General features: G+C 40.2%; 1 protein-coding gene and 1 pseudogene across 5 annotated transcripts; one reads left to right on the top strand and one right to left on the bottom strand.

The window, feature by feature from the left end:
• Window positions 1-497: 497 nt before the first annotated feature.
• Window positions 498-24849, bottom strand: REST (RE1 silencing transcription factor). Of its 5 annotated transcripts, XM_067736122.1 has the most exons (5): window positions 23646-23787; window positions 19573-19635; window positions 16071-16974; window positions 11957-12040; window positions 498-6136 (listed from the first exon to the last, which is right to left on the bottom strand). In XM_067736122.1, the coding sequence occupies exons 3-5, from the start codon at window positions 16963-16965 to the stop codon at window positions 4185-4187; spliced, it is 2931 nt and encodes a 976-aa protein (XP_067592223.1). In that variant the 5' UTR covers window positions 16966-16974; window positions 19573-19635; window positions 23646-23787; the 3' UTR covers window positions 498-4184. The 5 variants fall into 5 exon arrangements, with proteins under 5 accessions (XP_067592223.1, XP_067592221.1, XP_067592222.1 ...); XM_067736120.1 differs by lacking the exons at window positions 19573-19635; window positions 23646-23787 and adding an exon at window positions 24680-24849; XM_067736121.1 differs by lacking the exon at window positions 19573-19635 and having other exon boundaries at window positions 23646-23793.
• LOC137223752 (EKC/KEOPS complex subunit TPRKB pseudogene) lies at window positions 18329-18848 on the top strand (annotated as a pseudogene).
• Window positions 24850-25011: the final 162 nt, after the last annotated feature.

Below are 25011 nucleotides of genomic sequence, written 5' to 3'. Positions count from 1 at the left end.
GCTTATCACTTTTTCATGGGTTTCATATTCTTCTCAGACTTCCACTGAATACAGTAAAATCCTTAAAATAGTGCCCGGGCTTTCTGTGAACATTCAATGTAACTCATTTTATTTTCTCTTCAGTGCATCTTTTTCCAATTATGAGTCAAAATTTACTAATACCAGGCCTGCAACTGAGAACGGATGTGTACATTAAAACTGTTAAAGGGACCTGTAGTTGGGAAGGAATTACTACGTAAAATCTCCTATAAACTGTCTGCAGGTTGTTTTTTCCCAACCTTCACCTCTGCCTCCCAAAAAGCAAATTATAGAAAGATGGGCTTTAGACTACTACCCACTGGGATTGTTAACTCAAACAAAAACATCTGCCACAACCTTTCTACCTACCATGGGTTATCTGGGGTAAAAGATTTTGAAAATTAATACACTTGCAATTCCAGCCAAATAAATTGACTTCCTTGATACTTGATGTACCAATAATAAACAAAGGCATAAAATGCTTTTTAAAACTTTATTTCAACATAACTATACTTACAGAAATACACTCATATTGGTTATTAGAACGCAATTTAACTTATCCTACACAATTTGGACCAAAAAACTTGGTACATGGTTTGCTTTAAAAAAGAAAGAAAAAGCATTTGCAATCTGGTTTATTTTTCCATCTATTACAAATGTATATAAAAGATCCACCATCAAATGCTGCTAAAGCAAACAGCATGAACCTTGAGAAATTAAACTTTGGTTTGTCTCTGAAAAATAACACGTATTGCACTGTAAAAGTTTATAAAATTGGTGCAACAAAACATTGTTGTAATGTTTCAATGCCAGTTCACAAAGTTCGATAACTAATGGATGTTGATGAGGGTGGGGAGAGCCTATGTGTACGTGTGAAAATATAAAAGCAATCCAATCTAGTTAATATTGCATGTAGATCACAAGTTTACTCAAATCAAGATTCAGATAATTTCTTAAATCTGAATTAACACTACCAGTCCAGTTCATCTGCTGAGGTCAACAAGGAAACTGCACAGTAGCTGTTTTTCTGATTTGTGCAAAAAAGAAAATGAAGTTTCTTCCCCCAGGTTTTCAGTCTAGAACTGAAACTACAGGAAAGGTATTCCTTCCACTGTCAACATTCATGGGGTGATAGGCGATGACTCAAGCTTAAATCTGAATTAGCACTCAGATGAGAAATAGTTCCCAAAGTTAAAGACCACATGACTTTAGAAGTGACTCTAGAGGGAATCTAAAGTCATGACAAAGATAAAATGGCCCTTCTTGGGAGACCAGAGTAAAACACCCAGCCATAGTCATAAGAAACCTTAACAAAAAATGCAGCCCTTTGTGAATGACACCTCAATTTAACTTTAAAAAAGAAAAAAAGGCAGCCCCATAGAAGCAGCTCTGAAAAGAGGAAGAAAATATAACTTAAAATACCTTGAAAACCAATGTGAATATAGGTTCAGAAGATAGTTAAAAGATATATTTTTATAAGACTACCAAGGATTAGGCTTATATTCTAATATTTCAACTTTTGCTCTAGTACTAAACATCAATCTACAAATAACATGTTCACTTTTCATTCCTTTATCAAAAGGGAAAATTCTAGCTTCAATCCTATCCAGTGGAGGGTATACTGAGAAAATAAAAAGATTCAAACAGTTCCATGCAAATATCACATTTTTCAAATGGAAGAACTCCCAACTAGACCAGAAGTTCTTATTACTAATGCACTTTTCATTGAAACAATTTTTAATAAGAACAAATACATGGCATTAAGGTTCAGAACCTAATATAGGCCTGACAATCAAGTCCTTGTTTTCTGGAAGAAAGGCCTCAAGTTCATTCAATTTCCAGTAACAATGTTTTCACAGATCATTTTCATAATAAGGAGTTTTAATTTCCTTCACATTTTTGTTTTTGGCATTCTAGTCTTAAAATCTAGACAAGAAAATTAGTCCAATTCCCCAGAAGTCAGATTTTTTTCTTTTGAAGTATCAAAAGAATCCACAAAACCTCTTCCCAAAACTGATTCCCAATCTGTAATTTGTACTTAACATGAATCTTTTCATGTATACTGTAAAAGGTAACTTATATAAAATGTACCCATGAATATTAAAAAATAGTTGTTAGAAAGATTTAACTAGCCTTATAATTTAAGTTTTAAAACATAAATATTTGCAGCTTAATCTTCCATTGACAATGATTGTCGGAGCTTAGAATTCAACATCATTTACAAATCCCCAACGTGCACACAAAACACACACCAGTAACACAACTTACTCCTCATGTCTTGAGAGAATCTTCCGCTTCTTTAAATCTTTGGCCTCCCAGTCAATTCCAAGTTCAAATGTCTTTTAACTTGGACTTCTCAGAATTTTAACAAGTTTTCCACCCATACTTCAATACTTTTCCTAATCTTTCCTGTTGCATTGCCAAACTCTGAAACCTGCTTCAGAGGTCATCAGACAGAAGAAAATCAATGAAATATAAAGTGGTTATTTCAGAATAGAACATGGGAGAACTGGAATTGTTCAGGGTTCCCTATGGGGATCATACTTTATTGGACTACAATGAATAACTGCTGTCAACAAGAAAAATCCTTTACTGGATTCTTTCATATTCTTTGGTGACTGGCCAAAGAACCTACCAACAAAGTTTGGAAGTACATACTCTTCCATACAAAGTGCCCCACAGGAACACGAGAATAGCTGCAGCTCATTTGAGTCCTCGCCTGTAGAAAAAGGCAGTCACAGGAACAGCTAGGACACCCACTAGTTGGTGGAGATCCCTGAGAAAGTGTGATTTTTTAAATCTGGACTGAATTTAACTTTCACCAGCCTTTTTCACTGTATTCACAGGAAGTAGCAGCTGGTCTACCAGCACTCATACTACCTTTCTCATCATAGGTTTTCTGTAAAATCGCTATGGCTTTGGAATCTCACAAACTGATATTCTGTATAACTTGAAGGAGTAAATTATGCCTCCTAATTCCAGATTTGCAGTTTCCAAATAAAAATTACAGTTCTTTATTCAGCGGAGTAGACATAAAAACACCAACCATCTATGAAAGAGGTTTCCCTCTAAAATATGATTTAACACTGTACATTTAGGAAGTAGATGTACTAAGACAGGCCAAAAGTTTACTTATGGTTGGTATTTGAGATAAAAATCCATTCAGAAAAAAAAAAATCCATTCAGTATAGACCTAGTGGCTTATTTATTGTAAAGTTCAAACTGAGAGCTATGAATTCATTATACGCATTTAAAATAAATAACTTATGAAATGCAGATTCTGGCATAGATATGAATATCAAAATCAATGAATTTAACCTGCATGTTTCATTTGCTCAGAAATTTGCACACATTAATATTCTGCAAAAACGACAATTGCAGCAAAGGAAAAAAGAAAACTGCCCTTTTGCAAACAAGATTAAAAGCATCCCTCCAAAGAGGAAAAAATAAAATGCAAATATATGTATAAAGTGTTACTGTTCAACAAAAATGCTAGTTCTAGAAAAAAATGTAACTGCATAGATTAAAAAACAATGTGCAACATCTTAAGCTATTAAAGCACCGAATAAAAAAACACACCAAAATCAATGTTTTTATGACAATTAACATATACACAAATAAGAAATATGTATTGATCAAAACTCAGGAAGTAAATACCTGGGCTGATACACTGTCCATTGTTGGCAGAACTTCTCTTCAATTTAAATGTCTCTTTTCATTTCTAAAACAATTTTAAAGTGCTAACTTTATATAAAGCAGGCAAATTCTTCAAGTAATTTGCTATTTAAGTATGCCAATTTTTACAGAGCTAAACAAGGAACTAAGAATAAACTAAAGTGAAACAGGAGTAGACATGGGGAAAAAACTCAATAGTTATAGTTGAACAAATCGACAGAATGCTCTAATACCACCTTGGCCCTCTTGGTTCAATTAAAAGCAAAAGCTAATAGATTTAGCTGGTTTATTACACTAACTCCCTTGCATTTGCTAAAATTTGTACATCATTAGGTACACGGATTCCTAAGGAAAAGAATGCCACTTAAAAATCAAGATTGGATACTAATTAAAGCAATTTTTTAAAAACAAAAGGCTGTCTACTACTACAAATGAATACAAAATGTCACAGACCTTACAAACTAAGAACTGAAGCCTTGCCCAAAGTTTATTTACTCCTGCCCTTGAGCTGCCTCTTCAAGGAAGTATACATTAACCAAATGGCGATTGAGGTGTTTGCTGTAATCTTTTTCCTTTCTAAAAGAACGATCACAGAAGATACAAACAAAATCTCCCTCGGCCACTTTGACTGCCAAGGCTTCCTTTCCATTTTTTCTACTAGTCTCTTGTGGAACTGGTCGAGCCCCATTCAATCCAGAGTCATCACTATCCTCTGACATGTTGTCACTTAGGTCACTTCCATCATGACTGTGGATGCCTTCGTCTTCATCCATTTCCTGAGACTCATTTACTGCCACGGTGACAGGAGGTGATGCCACAGTAGCTGTGGACACTGCTTCACATTTTTCTAGCGGTAGAGGAAGAAGTGGTGGTGAAGCTGGTTCTTCAACCGCCGAGTCTCTGCCGGGGGGATTCTCTGTTTTCTTCTCATCAGCGTCCATCTTCATTTCACAAAGCATAGCGTCAGCCTGACGTTTACCATCTGAAGTTTCACCCTCTGGCATATTCAAGTTTTGTTCAGAGGATGAAATACTGGCAGATGCCTTGGTAACAGCAGCAAGACCAGCTAGACTCTTATCTGCCTCTTCTGCTTCCACTTTTTGAAGAGGAGCTTCTTTATGACCTTCCCCTGCAGGGACTAATTTTTGGTCTTCTGACTCTTCCTCTTTTAAGTCTTCCTTTGGCAGAGGTGGTGATGGTGGTAAGAGATCCTGTGCACCGGCACTTTCCTTTAGAACCTGCCTGTCTTTAACAGGCACTAAGCCAACTTCAATAAGGACTTGCTCCTTCTGCGCCATTTCACTCTGCATGTTGGTCTTTTCCTTGCCATTATCTTTGTGAGGAGACCTTTTGGGGATCGGCTCCACGGGAGGAGGAGGCTCCGCATGAACAGGCCCCTTCTGAACAACCTCGACCTCAGCATGCCCCCCGGGGGGAAGAGGTGGAGGAGGGGATGGGGGGAGAGGGGGAGGAGGAGGCGGCCGCTCCGTCTGAACAACCTCGACCTCAGCATGCCGCTCGGGGGCAAGGGGAGGAGGAGGAGATGGGGGGGCGGCGGGAGGAGGCTCCGTCTGAACAGGCCCCCCCTCAGCAGACTCCATGGGAGGAGGAGGCTCTATCTGAGTGGGCCTCCTCTGAGCAGGCTTGCCGCTTTTTTTACATGATTTACTTCTCAGAGTTTTCTTCTTTACACTGTTTTTCATGCAACTACTTTGCTTTTTATTCTCCTCTAGTTTGCTGTCACCCTTCGGCACTTCCTGACTATTTCTGGATTTGCTTTCTGCCTTCTTTTTCTTTTTTGTCACAGGTTCCTCATCATTCACACGTTCTTGTAAGGAACGGGCTTCAGCTTCTGTCTTCCTTTTGCTTTTCTTGCTTTTACAGCTTTTTTCTGCATTATTTCCTGGGTGCACATCCATCTCTTTAGCTTCCAGTGCCGATTTGCGAGTTCTCGTAGTCACTTGGCTTGAGGCATTACTACAAGGCTTTTTCTCTTTTGAAACATTATCTTTTTTCTCCACTTTTACAGACCTCTCGTTTTTCTTCCCAGTCACATCCCCCTTCATTTTTGTCTGCTCTGTTTCTGTTTTCTCATTGGTGATTTTGTTATCAGGCAAGTCGGCCTCTCGCTTTTTGGTTTTCTTTAGCTTCACTTTTGAGACATCCATGGTCTTATTAGGACAAGTAGGATGCTTAGATTTGAAATGATACTGCAGATTACACTTCTTGGAAGCTGCGTACTCGCATACAGGGCAGTTGAACTGCCGTGGATTAACATGTAGCTCCACGTGTTTTTTGAAGTTACTTCTATCTGCTGTTTTGTAGTCACAGTGTGGGCAGTTAAGAGGTTTAGGCCCATTGTGAACCTGTCTTGCGTGACGGGTTACTTCATGTTGATTAGAGGCCACATAACTGCACTGGTCACACTTAAATGGCTTCTCACCTGAAGGTAAACAAAAGATGTTGCAGAAGGCATACATTAAGAAATGAATTCAAGATTTACTCAAGCATACTTAAAAGGAATTGGATATATATTGAAAAACAAAAAACAAAAAAAACTGACAGAAACTATTTCTTGAAGACTTTATCATGCAACTCATATTTACCATATTTATTTGTATATCTTTTCTCTATCCCTTGACATAGATTCTCATATCAAATGGAGGAATAATTATCTCAGTTAATCATCATCTTCTAAAAAGTTCATCAAATACAGATTCATCAAGAAGTACACAACAGGACTTCCCTACCATTCCAGTGGTTAAGACTCTGCGCTCCCAATGCAGGGGGCACGGGTTCGATCCCTGGTCGGGGAAGATCCTGCATGCTGAGTGGCGTGGCCACAAAAAAAAAAAAAAAGAAGTACACAACAATTACTGGCAAAGTGACTTGCGCTCTTGATGTTAATTTGGGGACAAGGGCACTAAAAAAGAAGGTAATTTTAAAGTTTTCATGTTTAGATAAAACAAATGTATAATGGAATAGAACAGAAAACTCCCATACATTTCAGATAAACCTTGAGACTTCAAAAGAAATATTATACACTATAGGCTACACTCCCAGACCTTCCATGTGAAAGTTTTAAAACAATTCTTGGCCTCAGGGAACAAAAGGCTTTTTCTTTAAATTTAACCCTTTTGTCCATCGTGGCAAGAGCTGAGTCAAGTTTCACTCAGCAAACTTTTCCACTGCCAGAGTTGCTATTCCACAGCAAAAATAAAACAAGTGAGAAATCTTTTCTTGATTTTCTCTCACCTTCTTCTAAAGAATGGGCAAAGAAACTAGGTAAACGAAAAGGGGCATACAAATATATATGGTATATAAAATAAGCACAAAAAGTCATAATCACAGATACATACAAGACCAGAAGCCCACCCCCAACCCCCAAATTAAAGGCATTAAGATTAACTCATTCTACCTGAATACATACCCATCTAGATCACACTCTAGCAAATATTACCAAATGGTATCCATACCCCACTGGTCCAATGGAATGCATAGCAGAAAAATGGAAATTGACATTTATGAAAATTCATCTCTCAAACATTCTCAAATTCACATCAAATCTTATTTAATGTTTTCATAAAGCAAAACTACTCAGACATGAAGTAAAACCATATAGATGGTAAGCTTTACATGATTAAAAAATGTCTGATGATAGAATACTCGATCACAAAAACAAAAACTTAACCACGTATGTCAGATTGTAAACGTAGCTAACTGGACAACTCTTCTCCACATGAGTCCACTAATAGATTCATAAATGGAGGTTTCTAACAACATGCTGCATTAGTCTACACCTGGCCCTATCTTGTCCTCTCCATTGAATGACTTCAAAGGAGACAAACATTTACTTAACATATATAGACACAGAATGGGGAAAAGATATGTGACATAACAGTTAGGAATTTATTCTACAGTAAGAATACCTGGGGGGATCAAATATGGGCTCTGCAAATTACTGTGAAGTCTTGAGCAAGGTACTGAAAACTCTGTAAGGCTCAATTTCCTCATCTGTAAAATATTCTTAAGTGTTGTGAACTATAAATAATCTAATCCACATAGAGCTCTTAGCAAAGGATAGATAGCCAAGCAGTCAATACACATTACCTGTAATGCATCACTTTTGGAATGGCTGGTAAGTTTTAGAATGGGTAAACAAAAGAGAAGATTTCACGTGTTTATCCTGCCTTACCATATAAACCCTACCTCTCAGTAAACAAAGAGCTGATGAATGGAGCTGATCTCTTTAGGAAAGTATTTGTGCTCATAAAGTAATTAAAATGAAAATGGTCATTTTTAAGTCCTAATGAATGAAGGTATTTACACAGCCAGCATCAAGCAAGGTGCAAACCTCCATCTGTGAAATGGTCAGGGAATGGGAGTTCGTAGGACTCTCTTTAAACAGTGATGGCATCATTTAGTTGCTTCATTCACCCTACCCACATTTTTGCTTTGTTGCCGTTAACCTTTCTTGTATTGAAAGATCTATTCATCAAGTTTAGTTTATTAATACCTAGCTGAATGAAAATTCTTTTGCCCTGAACCAACAGTAATATTTACCTGTTTTTGATCTTTATAAATGTGTCAGATGTCTATTTTATTCTTCCTAAATTAATTTACAGAGATAAGGGAAATTCAAAAAGGGAGTTTTACAAGCTTTACACATTCTTATCAAGAAGAGCCCAGAAAGAGTAACAAGGGAACTTTTAATTAAAGAGTAATAGGGGGATATTACTCAGCAATAAACACAAAGTTCTGATAATGCAGCATGGAATGAATCTCAAAAATACTTTACAGAAGGATGTTACATTTAAGTCAGAGTATCAGTTGAGGGGAGACTATGGGAGTATTGACTAGAAAGGGTAAGGAGGGAACTTTTCTGAAGGTGGTAAAACATTTCATGTCTTCACCTAGATGGTAGTCAAACAAGAGAAAACATACATAAGGTCACTGACCTGTATACCTAACATGTGTGCATTTTCATGTGTATTAATTAAACCTTAATACTATTTTTTAAATTATTCTAAAATTCACAAAAAGACCCTCAAACCATAACGTGTTTCAAATACTTGGTGAAAGGAAAATAATTTTTGCTGAAAAAAATATTTTTCCATCTTAAAGAGTAGTTGATGGAGGTGGAACTTGGCAAGTTGTTAGTTTCCTTTAACAAACATCCATTATACTCATAATGGGAAAATAATCAAAATGAACTCCTATGCTGGCAGGACGGGAGAACTATCCAGTGTGATATCTACAAAAACATCATAAACTGGATGTATTTCCTCCAGGATGAAATGGTAGCATATCCACTCAGAATAGGAAATGGAGAGCTGTGGATTATGTCAGTATCTCTAGACTACCCAAGTGAGGATACTTGAAAACCATTAGTTACAAACACCAATAAAACGCAGAATAACACCAGATTAGGTTAGTGTGTCTGTATATTTCACCAAACCAATACTCTGATCCCTTCTTACTTTAGCCTCAGAAGACTTACCCTAATGGAAGTGCTCCAAGGAAATAACCAATGTGGTTTTGCTTTATAAACCAATTTGTCATTTTAACTAAAATGTACCAACTCAGCAGAGCCTAGTCTCTTCCAGAAATAAGAGACTGAGCATACACTTCTCTTCCCTAAAATACATTCACATGAACAAGGAAGTGAATGCACAAGATGATCTATAAAGATCAGACTCAAGACCACAGAGAAAGCATCCAAGATATTCACTCCATGCAATCCAGTCAGAAAGACTACCTACCCAATTTGACCACACTTAGCCTCACTTAATTTGCAAGTGTTATCAGCAACTTCTAAGAGAAGTACTAAAACATAGGATCGGCTCGAAATAATTCAGCACACTTATACACAAAACAAACTAACCATGTTTGTTTCCTGTTTGTGACTCACAAATTATTGGCATACAATAAAAGACAATGGCTCTGCTCTCTCCATACTCTGTGCTATGCTGTAGTTTCTTGAGCCATTTTCTGAGCCATAATATTCTTTAAACACTGCTGATGACTGAAAATGAGGGTGGGAGTCGAGGCCAAACTCGAGCTCTTCTAAATTGGAAGAATGACAATTAACCTTAGATAAAACACTTATCTTCTCTAAGCCAGTGTCGTAATCTATAAACTGGGATTTAAGTATTCTAGAGGTACTAAGATTATAGATAACAAATTCCAATTTTTCAGTACCCAGCATGCATACAATAAATAGTAACTGCTACTCATTATTATGACACTTTTTAAATACTTGCTGTACTATAACAGCAACTACTAAAAATCACCTTTAAAATATAGCAGACAAAAGATAACAGTAACCAATGCAAAATCATTCAGGCAATCATTATTGTCTGGTGTAAAACACCATAGATAAAAATTTATACAGTGACAAAAGTATTATCGATTCAATGAAAAAAATACAAGTGTGTTGTCATTCTGATCCAGTGACACTAATATTAGGTCAACCAGATATGACTTCAAGTGAGACACATTATTATCTACAATTCAAGCATTTAGATTTAATTTCCAGTGTACAAGTTATACAAGGCACAGGGACAGAGGAAAAACTAAATGATACCATGAGAAAGCAAATTAACACAAATCCAGAAGAGGGGACATTCCAGAGGAAAAATGGCCATATTTCTCCAAGGCCTTAGTTTCCCCATTTGTAAAATGGGGACAATAACAGAACTTACTCATCATGAGACAGTTATGAAAACGGAAATGATCCAACTCATGAAAAGCTCTTAAATATTTTATTTAAGGGTTAGAGCACAAGTATCAGTAGGATATGATGGCCTACCCTCAATAAAGCAACCATATTACCCACAGAAAATGAAACCAGGAAGCACCCAAAAGTAATACTAAAAACAGGTTTCTGGTTAAGTGACTCAATAGTTTAGGAGACTGAGAAGGAACATTCAAAGTATAAAACTTGACAAGCATGTAAGGTCAAGTTGAGCCAGTAAGCATGCTGTGAGCCCTCATAGCTGCTCAAATTAGAATTCATACTATAATCAAGTCTTACTCAATCACTGACTTAAAACAGCAATACCCAATAGAAATAAAATGCAAGCAACATAGGTAACTTTAAATTGTCTAGCAGTCACATTACAAAAGTAAAAAAGAGGTAACATTAACTTTACTACTTATTTAACCCAATATATTCAGTATCATGCCAACGTGTAATATTAAAAAATAGATATTTTACATAATTTTCTTCATACTGTTTAAATTCAGGTGTGTTATTTTATACATCTCAATTCAAACCGGCCACATTTCACATGTGGCTAGTGGCTATCCAATTAGACAGCACAAACTGTTAACTTAAGGTAATTGGTAATTGTTAACTTAAGGGAGTTGGGTCTACATACACTTTGGTAAACAGCAAGATTTTAGCATACCTCCCCCACAGGGGTATATATTCTAAATTTAGGAAGAGAGTACTCTGATCAGATGTGACTGTTCACCCAGGGTCAGTGTGGCCAAAATGAAATAATTATCCATTCAAGACCACTATGCTTTTTAACTTTGCCATCTACCTACATATTTCGACTTTTTACCTTTGCCATTTACCTACATATTTTGATAATGGGGACCAATTCTGGTGGTGATCATGATAATTTCAGTCACTAGAGGGGATATAAATCTCCCACTTGTTATAGCCCTGCATTTTATCTATTATAGGTTAATAAAATGGGATCCTGGATTATTTATCATTCTTTAAAGTTTGGCTTTTATAAATCAGTCCTCAGATGCCCTATCAATTGTCAAGAGAATAAAGCCAAATTTCAGGACCTGAGCAGGTAGCTAATAAGGAACCCCTGGAACCTGGCAACCACACACTATGAAACTTGGTGTTATACTTTGTTGGGGATGCGGAGGGAGAGTCGGGAAGGAGTATAAGAAGGCAGAGGTTGCTCTAAAAAGGATAAACCAGCCTTGGTCTATGATAGCAGTTCAACTTTTATTACATCATGGAACTTGATGAAGGTCTGATGAAAATTAAGGACACTCCTCCCAGAAAAAGTACACACATACATTTACATTTAGTTTTGGACATTCCACCTACAGACTCCCTGGTTAGGAATCTCCATTTAAATACAGCTTCACACTAGTAGACCACGAATTTTTAACTCTAATTTCAAAATCATATTATAAATGAACTATAAATAAGGAACCAGTTCCAAGTCTAGAAGAACTTTCTTATAATGGTAGTTTACCAATGATAGAAACGTTCCCATTTCTTACCAACCTGAATGAGTACGCATATGTCTGGTTAAATGAGTCTTCTGAGAACTTGAGTAAGGACAAAGTTCACATTTATACGGACGTTCTCCTACAAAAATATAATGATTAATGTTCAAATATGATAAAATAATGCAATTACGATGCTCACTAACAATATACACATCATTCAGTATTGAGCATTTTTTAACAAGGATTTCTTTTTTCCTGTCCCTGGCAAAATGATCGATTTTTATCATGTATTAGAAAGATTATTCAGAATACAACTAACTACATTATTTTAGCTTTGCTGACAAAAAATACCATTGGCTTTCTGAATTCTCACAGCCCTTTTAATTTTCACAGTAATGCTACATGTTATTACATTAAATATTAAGAACTGAAAAAGTATCTTAGATCAGGTATAAAATTAGAATTATCCTTTTAAAAAAATCCACAACATTGTAAATCAACAATACTTCAATAAAATTTAAAAAAATAAACTACCCAAATTTTCTGATGCTATGACTTAGGTAACTTTTTTTTTTTTTTTTTTGCGGTACGCGGGCCTCTCACTATTGTGGCCTCTCCTGTTGCGGAGCGCAGGCTCAGCGGCCATAGCTCACGGGCCTAGCTGCTCCGCGGCATGTGGGATCTTCCTGGACCGGGGCACAAACCCATGTCCCCTGCATCAGCAGGCGGACTCCCAACCACTGCGCCACCAGGGAAGCCCAGGTAATTTTTTTGATCCTTATAAATGATAAATCTACCATTTGAAATTGTTAGCTTAAAGCAATAACATTTTTGAGTGGGGAAGCTGTTGTTGTAAGCTAAAAATTTCAAGTGGTAGATAAAACTTTTATAAAATAGTCAGCTCAGTGTTAAAACAAATTATAATCATAAGGCCACAGGGACTGAGAGCAACTGAAGATGAGAGGCCAGTGATTTAATAAAGAATTTAAGACTCAAAGGCAGGAAACGTGTATTTTTTGGAAACACGTGTCAACCACAAAACATATCAAAAAACCAGCTTGCTAATTTGTTTTCGTATATTCTTTAACCACAAGGTAATAATTATGACCTCAGGCAAGCTTCCTCATCTGTAAAAGTAATAGTACCTTCACTTCCTAGAATTGTGAGAATTTAAATCAAGATAATATATCCAGAGCATTTAACGTAGTGCCTGGCACATAAAAGCCCTCAATAACCATCAGTTATTATTTTGTCTACACTGTAAGTTACAGTAATAGATGTGTCTAAAAAATGGGATAAGGAAAAGACGAGTACAAAAAAAAAAGAAAGAAAAAAGAGAATGTGTTGATGATGGGACTTCCCTGGTGGCGCAGTGGTTAAGAATCCGCCTGCCAACGCAGGGGACATGGGTTCAAGCCCTGGTCCGGGAAGATTCCACATGCCGCGAAGCAACGAAGCCCGTGAGCCACAACTACTGAGCCTGTGCTCTAGAGCCCGCGAGCCACAACTACTGAAGCTCGCGCGCCTAGAGCCCGTGCTCCGCAATAAGAGAAGCCACTGCAATGAGAAGCCTGCGCACCGCAATGAAGAGTAGCCCCCATTCATTGCAACTAGAGAAAGATAGCGAGCAGCAACAAAGAACCAATACAACCATAAATAAATAAACAAACAGAATGTGTTGATGACTGTGAAATGTGTTCCTAGTAACTATTCAGCTGTAACCTAGTAACTATTAATCTATAGCCAGCAGCTATAGATTAGCTGTAAATACATTATAGCAACAAAATGCCTACTTTGACCTAGAATAATTTTAAAACAGCTTAAAAATTGTTGAATGTATTTCTGTAAAGAAGATACATACGGACTTCCCTCGTGGCACAGTGGTTAAGAATCCGCCTGCCAATGCAGGGGACACGGGTTCAATCCCTGGTCCGGGAAGATCTCACGTGCCGCAGAGCAACTAACTACGCCCCTGTACCACAATTACTGAGCCTGCGCTCTACAGCCCACATGCCACAACTACTGAAGCCCGTGCACCCTAGAGCCTGCATGCCACAACTACTGAGCCCACATGCTGCAACTACTGAAGCCCAGGTGCCTAGAGACCGTGCTCCAGAAGAGAAGCCATCGCAATGAGAAGCCTGCACACTGCAACAGAGTAGCCCCCACTCACCGCAACTAGAGAAAGCCCACGTGCAGCAACAAAGACCCAATGCAGCCAGTAAATAAATAAATAAGTTAATGGAAGAAAAATTTAATACCCTTACAGATTAACATGAAGAATCCACTAAGGACAATTTACTTTAAAATTCTTCATAACAAAATAGATTGCTTCTATCTGTGCAACTCACCAAAAAAGGCATAAATACTCTAGAAACACTAGTAATTTTTCAGTCATACATATAGGCAAAAATGTCTTTTTTTTTTTAATGTCATCTTTTAAAGTAGAATTTGTGTACTCCAATAAAAACTGATTTTAAAAAAAGCAGAATTTGTGAACTGGTTAAATATCGAGACTACAAACTGAAAAATCTTTTGACTGAAGACTCAAATGAAAATCCTCAGCCCCCTACCATGATAACTACCTATAGAAATGAGATTTGGAACTTTGAATCTTAGTTGTATGTGACCCTGAGCACATCACTTTAGGCTTTCAGTAAACACTTACCCTGTTTTCCTCAGTAAATTGTTCTGAAGATTAGCAGAGAGTAGAAGAAAGCACCTAACACTGAGCCCTCAATACAGGAACATAAGAGACCCACTAAGTGAACTTGAAAAGCAGGCTACCTAAGTAAGAAATAAGAAACAAGCAATTCCTGTTGACGATCATTTCTTATCTCTGCTCTTCAGCACTAGCTGAATTTTTCAATAAATACAACTTCAGAACCATGCATTTAATACCACTGATACTCTCAGAATTTACATAATCAAAATACTATCCTTCTGTGTATACACCAACAACTTGTTTTGAAATTTTTTTCTTTTAAAAAAACCACAAATTAGGTAATACCGGGGGGAAAAGCTTTTAAAAAGTATTAAGACAGGGACTTCCCTGGTGGTCCAGTTGTTAAGAATCCACCTTCCAATGCAGGGGACATGGGTTCGATCCCTGGTCCGGGAACTAAGATCCCACATACCACTGGGCAACTGAGCCTGAGCTCCACCAACTAATGAGCCCGTGTACCACAAATGCAGAGCCCACGTGCTCTGGACCCCTGCACCACAACTAGAGAGAAGCCCACGCATGGCAACGAAAGATCCCACATGCTGCAACTAAGACCCAACACAGCCAAAAATAAGATAAATAAATAATTTTTTTAAAAAATGTATTAAGTCCAAGTAAGTTTAACACTAAAATGTGAAATGAGATATGTACAACCAATGTTAGCTATGTAAGTCATAACCTTATTGTGGAAATATCAACTTTAATGTGGAGAAAAAAAATGAATGATGAAGTATATAAAATACAGCTATTAAAATTAGTCACCTGGACTGTAAGTAAGTGAAAATAAACCACTATAAGAAAAAAAATTAAATGGCAAAAAGTAGAGATCCTATTTAAAAAAAAAAGTATACATAAAGTATACATGAAAAATTGGAAATATACAACAAAACCGAAATTTTTCCAGTTCTCTCCATTTTCCTTTTTTTTAATTCTAAAAATGTCTTACAATTCTAAAAACGTCTTACATTTTTAGAATCTAAAAATATCTTACATCTAAAAATATCTTACATTACATTACATTGGAGTACATCTCAATAAAGCTATTATTTAAAAAACTGAATTGCCAAATATGACAAAATATTAATAACCCTTGAGTATAGGTGATGGGGACCCATGGGTGCAGTGGGGCATTCTCTTTACTTCTGAGATGTTTGAAATTTTTCTTTTTTTTTTTTTTTTTTTTTTTGCGGTACGCGGGCCTCTCACCGTTGTGGCCTCTCCAGTTGCGGAGCACAGGACGCGAAGGCTCAGCGGCCATGGCTCACGGGCCCAGCCGCTCCACAGCATGTGGGATCTTCCCGGACCGGGGCATGAACCTGTGACCCCTGCATCGGCAGACGGACTCTCAACCACTGCGACATCAGGGAAGCCCTGAAATTTTTCATTTTTAAAGTGTTTTATTTGGGGGGTAGCATACACTTATAAACAAGAAAGGTCCTCTTACCTGTATGAGTTCGAACATGCTGAACATAATTGTTTTTTCTGTCTGAAAAATAGTTGCATTTTCCACATGTGTATACTTTCCTTGGAAAATGGTTTCTCAAGTGTTTCCTCCAGTGATATTCGCTTACTGTGGTGTACGTGCAAATGATGCACTTGTAGACTCGCTCATTGTCCCCGGCTCGGGTGTGGTGTTTCAGGTGAGCAGTATAGTGATCATAGCGATTGGTATTGTAGCCGCAGCGGTCACAGCGAATGGGGCCCTTGGAGAAATCTCCCTCTTCCCCGGTGGAAGCGCCACATTCCCTGGCTTTGGCTTGCTTCTCTGCACTTTCCTCCACAAAAAATTTCTTGGCACTATGAACTCGGATGTGATGCACAAACTGTTCTTCAGATTCTGCTTCATACTGGCATGGTTTACAGCGAAAGGGCTTGGTCTTCAAGTTCTTGCATTTGTCCTCTGCTACAGGTGTTTCCCGAGGAAGATCTTTATTTGCGCTGTACGGTTCTGAGGCAGCTGACACCTCAAACACAGGCCGCGGTTGCACAACACTGAGTTCCAAACTCTCCAGTTCCATGTTTTCCAGCCCACTGGGCTCGCCTTTTACCTCAGGAGACTCCTCAAGTCCTTCTCCGTCACTATCTGAAAAGTTGTTATCCCCAACAGGCATCAATTCTGCCATCTGTCTTTCTTCGCCAACCAGGTAATCACAGCAGCCGCCGTTTACTTCCCCAGTTAAGGCCACATTTGCCAACATGATGAGCTGAGGCGCAGCCAGTTCAGCTCTGGAGAGATCAGGCAAGTCATACATGTCGTTAGGCAAGGCCATGCCCATGGTGCCACTGCCGGTGAACAGACCTCCTCCTCCGGAAGACTGCCCCATTACCTGGGTGGCCATAACGGTGTTCTGCATTCAAAACAAAACAAATAACACGAAAGCACCACTTTAAACACAACTTTTACTGGTCTAAAACCACAACATCACTGTAATTCTTCGTAATTTAAAAAAAATACATTTTCCCATATAATCTTTAAACTCAATCAGCCTCATTAACTACTGAAAATAAGCCTTTACAATATTTTTGTAATTCCAAATTCTCTTTACTGCAGTCAGCAAAAAAATTTCTATGACCCCCTACAAAAAATTCTATCAAGCGTTTGACACAACTCACCCATCAACTAGGTTTACCACTAGTGTGCCTTCCCTCAAGCACTTTTAATTTCTCTGGTAGAAAAATATAAGTAACCTTCATTTTTAGTGTTAATTAAAATTATATTTTATATTCCATACATGAATTCCATACATAAATTCCAAACATGCTGTCCTCCCATCTCCTGCTTCAACAGCTTACTGGTCTGAATCAGAACGGGGAAAAATTCAAAAGCCAACTGTGCACTTATTAAGTATAGTCTGGAAAGTAGAAGCCTGTAATAATTGGCCAGTGGATTAAATCTCATATGAACTCAACTACCTCCAAAAGAATAAACTACAGTTGACCCTTGAGCAAGGGGCTAGGGGCACTAACTCCCTGGTGTAGTCTTAAATCTGAGTATAACTTTTGACTCCACAAAAACTTAACTATCAACAGCCTACTGTTGACCAGAAGTCTACCGATAACATAAAGAGTAGATTAACACATACTGTGCATGTTACATGTATTATATATACTGTATTCTTACGTACTGTATTCTTATAATTAAGTGAGCTGAGAAAAGAAAATGTTATTAAGAAAATCAGGGGCCTCCCTGGTGGCACAGTGGTTGAGAGTCCGCCTGCCGATGCAGGGGACGCGGGTTCGTGCCCCGGTCCGGCAAGATCCCGCGTGCCGCGGAGCGGCTGGGCCCATGAGCCATGGCCGCTGGGCCTGCACGTCCGGAGCCCGTGCTCCGCGGCGGGAGGGGCCGCAATGGTGAGAAGCCTGCGTACCGCAAAAAAAAAAAAGAAAGAAAATCAAAAGAGGGGCCAGGCCGGGCTGGGCTGAGCGGGAATAGGAGACTCAACCCCAGCACCCATGACCGTGATTTTCCAGGTGATGCCTGTGATTCTTGACGCCTTCATTTATCCAACACCTTCCGAGGCCTGGCCCTGGGATGCAGCCTGGCAATAATCAGCTCAGTCTCTCCCTTTGAGGGCTGACAGCATAGCAGCGATACATCATCCTGATAAGCCTATTGACTCACCAAAGTTGTGACAAAGTAGCCTGCAGAATAGGGAGCTAGTCCTGGGGTTCTGGGCCCGCTGAATCCTGCTTATCTATGAAATGCAGTTAACACATCAGCTGGACCTATTTCCCAAACACAGGGTGACCCTTCTGTTATTTAATGATGTAAAAAATGCTTGAGAATAAAGGCCATGGAAGGCGACATTGATGGCTCGTTAATAAACCCTACAGTGACTGTCGATCCATTTCAGATACTTGTGGCAGCAAACAAAGCAGTTCACCTCTACAAACTGGGAAAAATGAAGACAAGAACTCTATCTACTGAAATTATTTTCAATCTTTCCCCAAATAACAATACTTCAGAGGCCTTGAAAAAATTTGGTACCTCGGCAAATGACACATCAATTCTAACTGCTTATACTGAAGAAGGGGAAAAACAAATAAATCAAGAAGACCTAATATCTCTGATAGAAGGTCAAAAGTTTCTCTGAAAAATCTCCCAGAAATAACACATATTACAGAAGTCAAAAAGATATATGAACTATCTTCACAGGAAGAAAGTATTGGGACATTATTGGATGGTATCATTTGTAGAATGTCAACAAAAGATGTTCTGTGAAATGGGGACTTCCCTGGCAGTCCAGCGGTTAGGACTCTGCGCTTCCAATGGCGGGGTGCGGAGGCGCGTGGGTTCAATCCCTGCTCGAGGAACTGAGATCCCACATGCTGTGCAGCGTGGCCAAAATATAAATTGGAAAAAAAAAAAAAGATGTTTTGTGAAATGACAGAAATATTAAAATTTTTCAGCACTAAAAAAAAGAAAATCATAAGTGAAAATATATTTAAAGTACTGTATTTATTGATACCATAAGTTTGTGTACAACATGTGTATAAGACATCTATCTTGTCTTATACGATACAAAATACTGTTGATGTTAAACATATTACTAACACTAGACATCAAAAATATGAAAAAGAAATTCATACTTATTTACAGGTGTAACATTTATGCATTGACAACAAAGAAGCAGCAATATGATTGCTTTATGGTAACCTAATACCATCAACACGATTGCATCCCGGTAGTCTAGTGTACATGCAAATGAATCTTTATTAAAATTTATGGCATATAGTATTACAGTTATATTCATCATACAGCATTGGAAATGTCACATTTTTTTTAAAAAGCTACTTACCTGAGATGACAGGCTGATACATAATTTGACCAAGTAGGAGAGAGAAAGGCATACTGTATGGTACTATAACTTTTGAAAGCAAAGTTACAAAACAGTAGGAAAACTAACACATAATTAATTTTATATTAAATATCAGTCACCTCATACCAATGTAAGGATAGGCTATCCACGTCAATACAGGTTTTGCACACCATGTTCTACACAATGAACCTGTAGGCGATAAAGATGATGACACAATAACGTCTCAGGGTTCTTGCCATAAAGTTACTAGATTTTCACAAGACACTCACACACAACAGATTAGTTCATTAACTGTACAGTATGATGATTATTTACTATTCATTAAGTGGAAGTGGATCATCACAAAGGTCTTCATCCTAATAGTTGTCATTCACACTGAGTAGGTTGAGGGGAGGAAGTGGAGGGGTTGGCCTTGCTGTCTAAGGGGTGGAAGAAGTGAAGGAGATGAAGGGTAAGGCAGGAGAGCCAGGCACACTCATGTAACTTGATGGAAATACATCCTAATTTTTCTGTCTGACTTTTTTGCTTTTTTTATTTCTCCTAAAATGTTTCCATGTGGTACCAATCCTTCCACGCTTTGCTTTAGTTTTAGTGCCTGTATCACAGAAGGTCCATGCTGTGAAAGGAGTCAAAAACAGTCTTGAATAATCAGAACCCTTCGGTCAGATTGTCAATTTGTTTCTGACACTGCTTCTTCTGCATCTTATTCCTCATCACCTGGCGCTGGTTCCAAAGCACTCATCTCCATCAAGTCATCTTAATGCCTCTGATGTGTTTATTAGCTCTTGAATTTCTCCAAGATCCCTATCTTGACACCCTTCACCCTCCACCTTTTTTCTTTTTCTTTTTGCCATATCCAGAATCTCATGATTTCCTTGATTGGCTCTGTTGTAAATCCTGTAAGTCATGCACAACATCTGGACACAGTTTTCTCCAGCAGGAATTTACTGTTTGGGGCTTGACAGTCTTCACAGCTTTTCCTATAACAACAGCCAACTTCAATCATGTAATCCTTCCAGACTTTCATGATGTTCTATCAGGGTTCCCCTTCCACAGCACTGACAATCTTTCCATAGACTACCATGTGTAATGAGCTTTAAAGACTCCCTAATCTAGAGGCTGAATTAGAGACAGTTCTGTCTGGGGGAAAGCAGACCACTTCAACATCATTAATGTTGAACTCATGGGGTTCTGGGTGGCCAGGGGTATTGTCCAAATCAAAACTACTTTAAAAGGCAGTCCCTTACTGGCAATGTATTTCCTGACTTCAGAGACAAAGTATCAATGGAATCAATGCAGAAAAAGGGTTCTCATTGTCCAGGCCTTCTTGTTGTACAACCAAAAGACTGGCAGCTGGGGACTTCCCTGGTGGCACAGTGGTTAAGAATCCACCTGCCAATACAGGGGATCCCTGTATTGGGAAGATCGACCAGACCAGATCGATCCCTGGTCTGGGAAGATCCCACATGCCGCAGAGCAACTAAGCCCGTGCGCCACAACTACTGAGCCTGCGACCTAGAGCCCGCACACCGCAACGAAGAGTAGCCCCCACTCACTGTAACTAGAGATAGCCCACACGCAGCAACGAAGACCCAACGCAGTCAAAATATATATAAAATAAATAAATTAAAAAAAAAAAGACTGGTGGCTGGTGTTTATGCTTTCCCCTCAAGGCTCGGAGGTTAGCAGCTTTATAAGGGCAGTCCTGATCCTAAACCCCACTGCATTTGCACAAAACAGAAGAGTTAGCCTAACCCCTCCTGTCTTAAATCCTGGTGCTCATTCCTCTTCCTAATAAATGTCCTCTCATTTTTTTCCATAATAGGGCACTTTTGTCTGCATTAAAAACCTTGAGACTTGTGGTTGCCAAGGGGGAGGGGGGGGTTGGGAGAGGGACAGAGTAGGAAGTTGGGGTTAGCAGATGTAAGCTATTATATATAGAATGGATAAACAAAGTCCTACTGTATAGCACAAAGAACTACATTCAATATCCTACGACAAACCATAAAAAAGAATATTAAAAAAAGAATTTATATATATGTATAACAATCACTTTGCTGTACAGCAGAAATTAATACAACATTGTAAATCAACTATACTTCAATTTAAAAAAAAGTCATTGAGGAAAAAGAATAGCAGCCTGAACAGGTTTTTTTTTTTTAACTGAAGTATAGTTGATTTACAATGTTGTGATCAACGACTTTCTTTTAATATTTATTTATTTATTTATTTGGTTGCACCAGGTCTTAGTTTCAGCTCTCCAGCTCCTTAGTTGTGGCATACAAACTCTTAGTTGCAGCATTCATGTGGGATCTAGTTCCCTGACCAGGGATCGAACTTGGGCCCCATGCACTGATCTTATCCACTGTGCCACCAGTGGATTGGGAACTTGTCTGCTGCGTCTTGATTGGCAGACACTACTTCTGTTATCTTGACATGTTTTAAGCTAAATCTCTTCCTAAAATTATCAAAACAACCTTTGCTGGCATAAAATTCTCCAGCTTTAGATCTTTCACCTTCCTTTTGCTTTAAGTCATCATATAATGACTTTGCTTTTTCTCAAATCATATTTAGAGTCCATAGGTATGCCTTACTTATAGCAATCCTGCACCAACGTAAAAACTGAATTTTTAATTCGAGATAAAAAGGTATTTCCCAAAACATGCAAGGTTTTCAGGCCTGCTGGCGTAGATGCAGTGATGACCTCACAAATTTCCTTTTTTTTCTTTTTTAACCATTGGTCCTTAGGGTCAATTCATTTATCTTGAAATGGTGGGCAACCTCAAGTGCGGATATCAATCTACCCCAGTACACATCAAACAATTCAACTTTTTCTTGTAAAGTCTTGACTCTACTCTGCTTCTGGGGAGCACTTCCAGCATCACAAGTGGCACTATGGGGTCCATGATGTTATTCAAGGTTTCTGGTATTGCACTGAACAGGATGAAAAATATGCGAGAACCGTGAGTGGTGACTTTTTATTGCCACACAATTTACTGGAGAGACTGCTCACGTGGAGATGATTACCTCACCTGGCATTTTAAGCAGATACTTGCAACACTTGAGCTCACCAAAATTAACAAGAGGTGGCCACAAAATTATTACATTAGTACAGTATGTACTACAGTTAATTTTAAGCAATTATGATTTAATAATGAATCTTTATGTTTGCATTTCTGTGAATGGCACTCGTGTGGTTGGTTATGAGTTTGTGTGCGTTAAGTCTTGATAAATTTTACCTTTTATTAGATTTTTGTTATTTTATGGCAGTAAATGATAAGAGACTAGTATCTACATATATTTTACATATTAATAACATCTATTTCCTAATTTTTTATATTAATAGGGTGCATGGTTCATCTGTTAATTTTTTCAAAATATTGCAAATCTCCAAAAAATTACAATATATTTCTTGAAAAAAAGCCACGTATAAGTGGACCCTCAGAGTTCAATCATGTATTGTTCAAGGATCAACTATATTATAAAAGTACCACTTAGTTTCTTTCCCTTTCTCTTTTTTTTTTTTGTGATGACGACCTGTTAAAAAGTAAAAAAAAATTACGGACCTTTCCTCCTGTGAAAAGAGAAGTTTGGTGTATTTAAGAGATCACAAATCAAAGTAAAGAAACTTTCAAATCCCCATATAAAACAGCCGATCAAGTCATCTCCGCAATCAGCAACTTTCTTGCATTGCGCTTGACTTGGCTTACTTGCCTACCAGAGCCATTACAAGATCACCTTGAAAACATATTGGGCTTTTTATAAACCGTCTTCACACTTTACTTTCCAATCTAAAAGGTGTTATTCACAAATTAGGTGTTCTCCTGCAAAATAGGTGGCAAAGGCTAAAAAAAAATGTTAAACCCAAAATACAAAAAGTAATCCTGTCTCACCCAAGTGCATAAACACAAACCGGTTGAGTCACAGGTACCAACAAAAGTTGGAATCAAATGCCATCACACAAAGCAAACGCTGTCCAAGGGTTTAACAGCCCAGACTACTCGGTAATTTCTAATTCTTCCCAAACCCTAACTACCATCCCCAAAGGGATTTTAACGTTGGTCGGGAAGACTGTCCAAGCACAGTCCGAAAGCCCAACGTGCTACGCGAATTCCTACGTGCTGCTGCCACCAGCGCCTGCCTCGGCGGCGGCATTCCTAACTCAAATAGGCATTCGGCCATTTTCTCAAAATACGTACCAAACACAAAGCAGCTCTTTGCAAACTCGGGAGCTCTCGCTTCCTCTCGGCTCGGCCCGCTCACTGCACCACTGACACACCAGTTGCCGCCACACTCGTCCTGAACCTTTCCCTAGGCTCCCCAACACTAAAGACTGCAAGACGGGCAAACTCGGGGTGCCGCTGGGCCAGGTCAAGTCTTCCCCAGTTCAGGCTGCCCCCTCCTGGCCCGCGCGCCGGAGTCCGGGAAGAGGGAGGAAAGTTACCGCGTCGCCGCCGTCCCGGCTGCTCGCCGGCCCCAGCCTCGCCCTCCGCAGGGGGCCGAGGAGCCGCCGCGAGCGCCCTCCCGAGGCGCCGGGCCCCGAGCGCCGGAGGGGGCACCCCGCGCCCCGGAAGTTTGCGGGTTCACTCCCCCACGGCGCCCCGCGGGACGCGCGCCCCGGCCCCGCCGACGGCGGCGGCTAGGTGGCCCCACGCAGAGGGCCCCGGCGGCGGGGCGGCCCGATCGCAGAAATCGCTGTCCAGCCCCATTGGCAGAACCACCCGAGCCCCCAGGCTGACTCAACCCTCCCGGCCGCACTCAACGGCGCCTTCCGGCGAAAGGGAGAGGCCGCAGAGGGAGGGGGCGGGAGGACCGCCGGCAAGCAAGGAGCTGCGGCGGGACCTGGAGCAGGAGCACGAGAGGAAGTTTCAGAACTAGGGCCCCAAGCAGCTCCGCTCCTGGCCTCAGGACAAGACTCCCAGGGACGCCCGGGCCCGCGCGGAGGCGGCGGCCCGGCCTCAACTGGGGAGGGGGTCCCGGCGCCGCGCCGCTCCCCACCAACGCCCCCGGCCCAGCCCCCGGACCGCGACGGTGTAACCCGATCCCGTTCAGCCGCCAGTCCCCGCCCGACGCGGCCGCCACCGCCGGAGCCACAGTATCTGCAAATCAGCCCTGGACAGCGCCTCGCTCCGCGTCCTTCCGCGCCCTCCCCCTCCCGCGGCAACAGCCGCCACGACCGCCCGGCCGGCCCGCCGCCCCCACCCAACCGTCTCCCAGACCGCGCCACGCTTACCGTCCTTCCTGGGCGAGGAGGGGCGAAGACCCGCGTCGCCGCTCCTTCTCGGACTACTTTTCTTTGTTGCTGGAGTTTCGGGGGAGGGGAGGGAGAGGGCGGAAAAGTTGGACGCTGGGGCAGTCGAGGCCCGCGAAGACCCAGGAGAGGGGCTGCAGAGAGTGTTCAGGCCTCCGGCTCTCGCCCTGCCGTCCCGGCCGCCGCCGCCGCCTGGGGCCCCGGGCCTCGGCGGCGCTTGCTCTGCTCCTGCGCCGTGAGCTCTCGGGAGCCGCACATTCCAACACAGAAGGCTGCAACGCGCACCCGGCCCGCGCCGCCGCCGCCGCCGCCGC

This window comes from Pseudorca crassidens, chromosome 4 (assembly GCF_039906515.1).
Source record: "Pseudorca crassidens isolate mPseCra1 chromosome 4, mPseCra1.hap1, whole genome shotgun sequence".
NCBI lineage: Eukaryota > Metazoa > Chordata > Mammalia > Artiodactyla > Delphinidae > Pseudorca > Pseudorca crassidens.
This window is presented reverse-complemented; position numbering and strand designations above follow the sequence as displayed.

What these genes read in the sequence shown, in the direction of transcription:
- REST (XM_067736119.1), bottom strand. Translation starts at nt 16,980, where the DNA reads ATGCAGAACACCGTTATGGCCACCCAGGTAATGGGGCAGTCTTCCGGA. An exon ending in GCATGTTCGAACTCATACAG is followed by an intron (nt 12,041 to 16,070) that starts GTAAGAGGACCT and finishes ATATTTTTGTAG; the next exon opens with GAGAACGTCCGTATAAATGT. An exon ending in ACATATGCGTACTCATTCAG is followed by an intron (nt 6,137 to 11,956) that starts GTTGGTAAGAAA and finishes GTTTACCTTCAG; the next exon opens with GTGAGAAGCCATTTAAGTGT.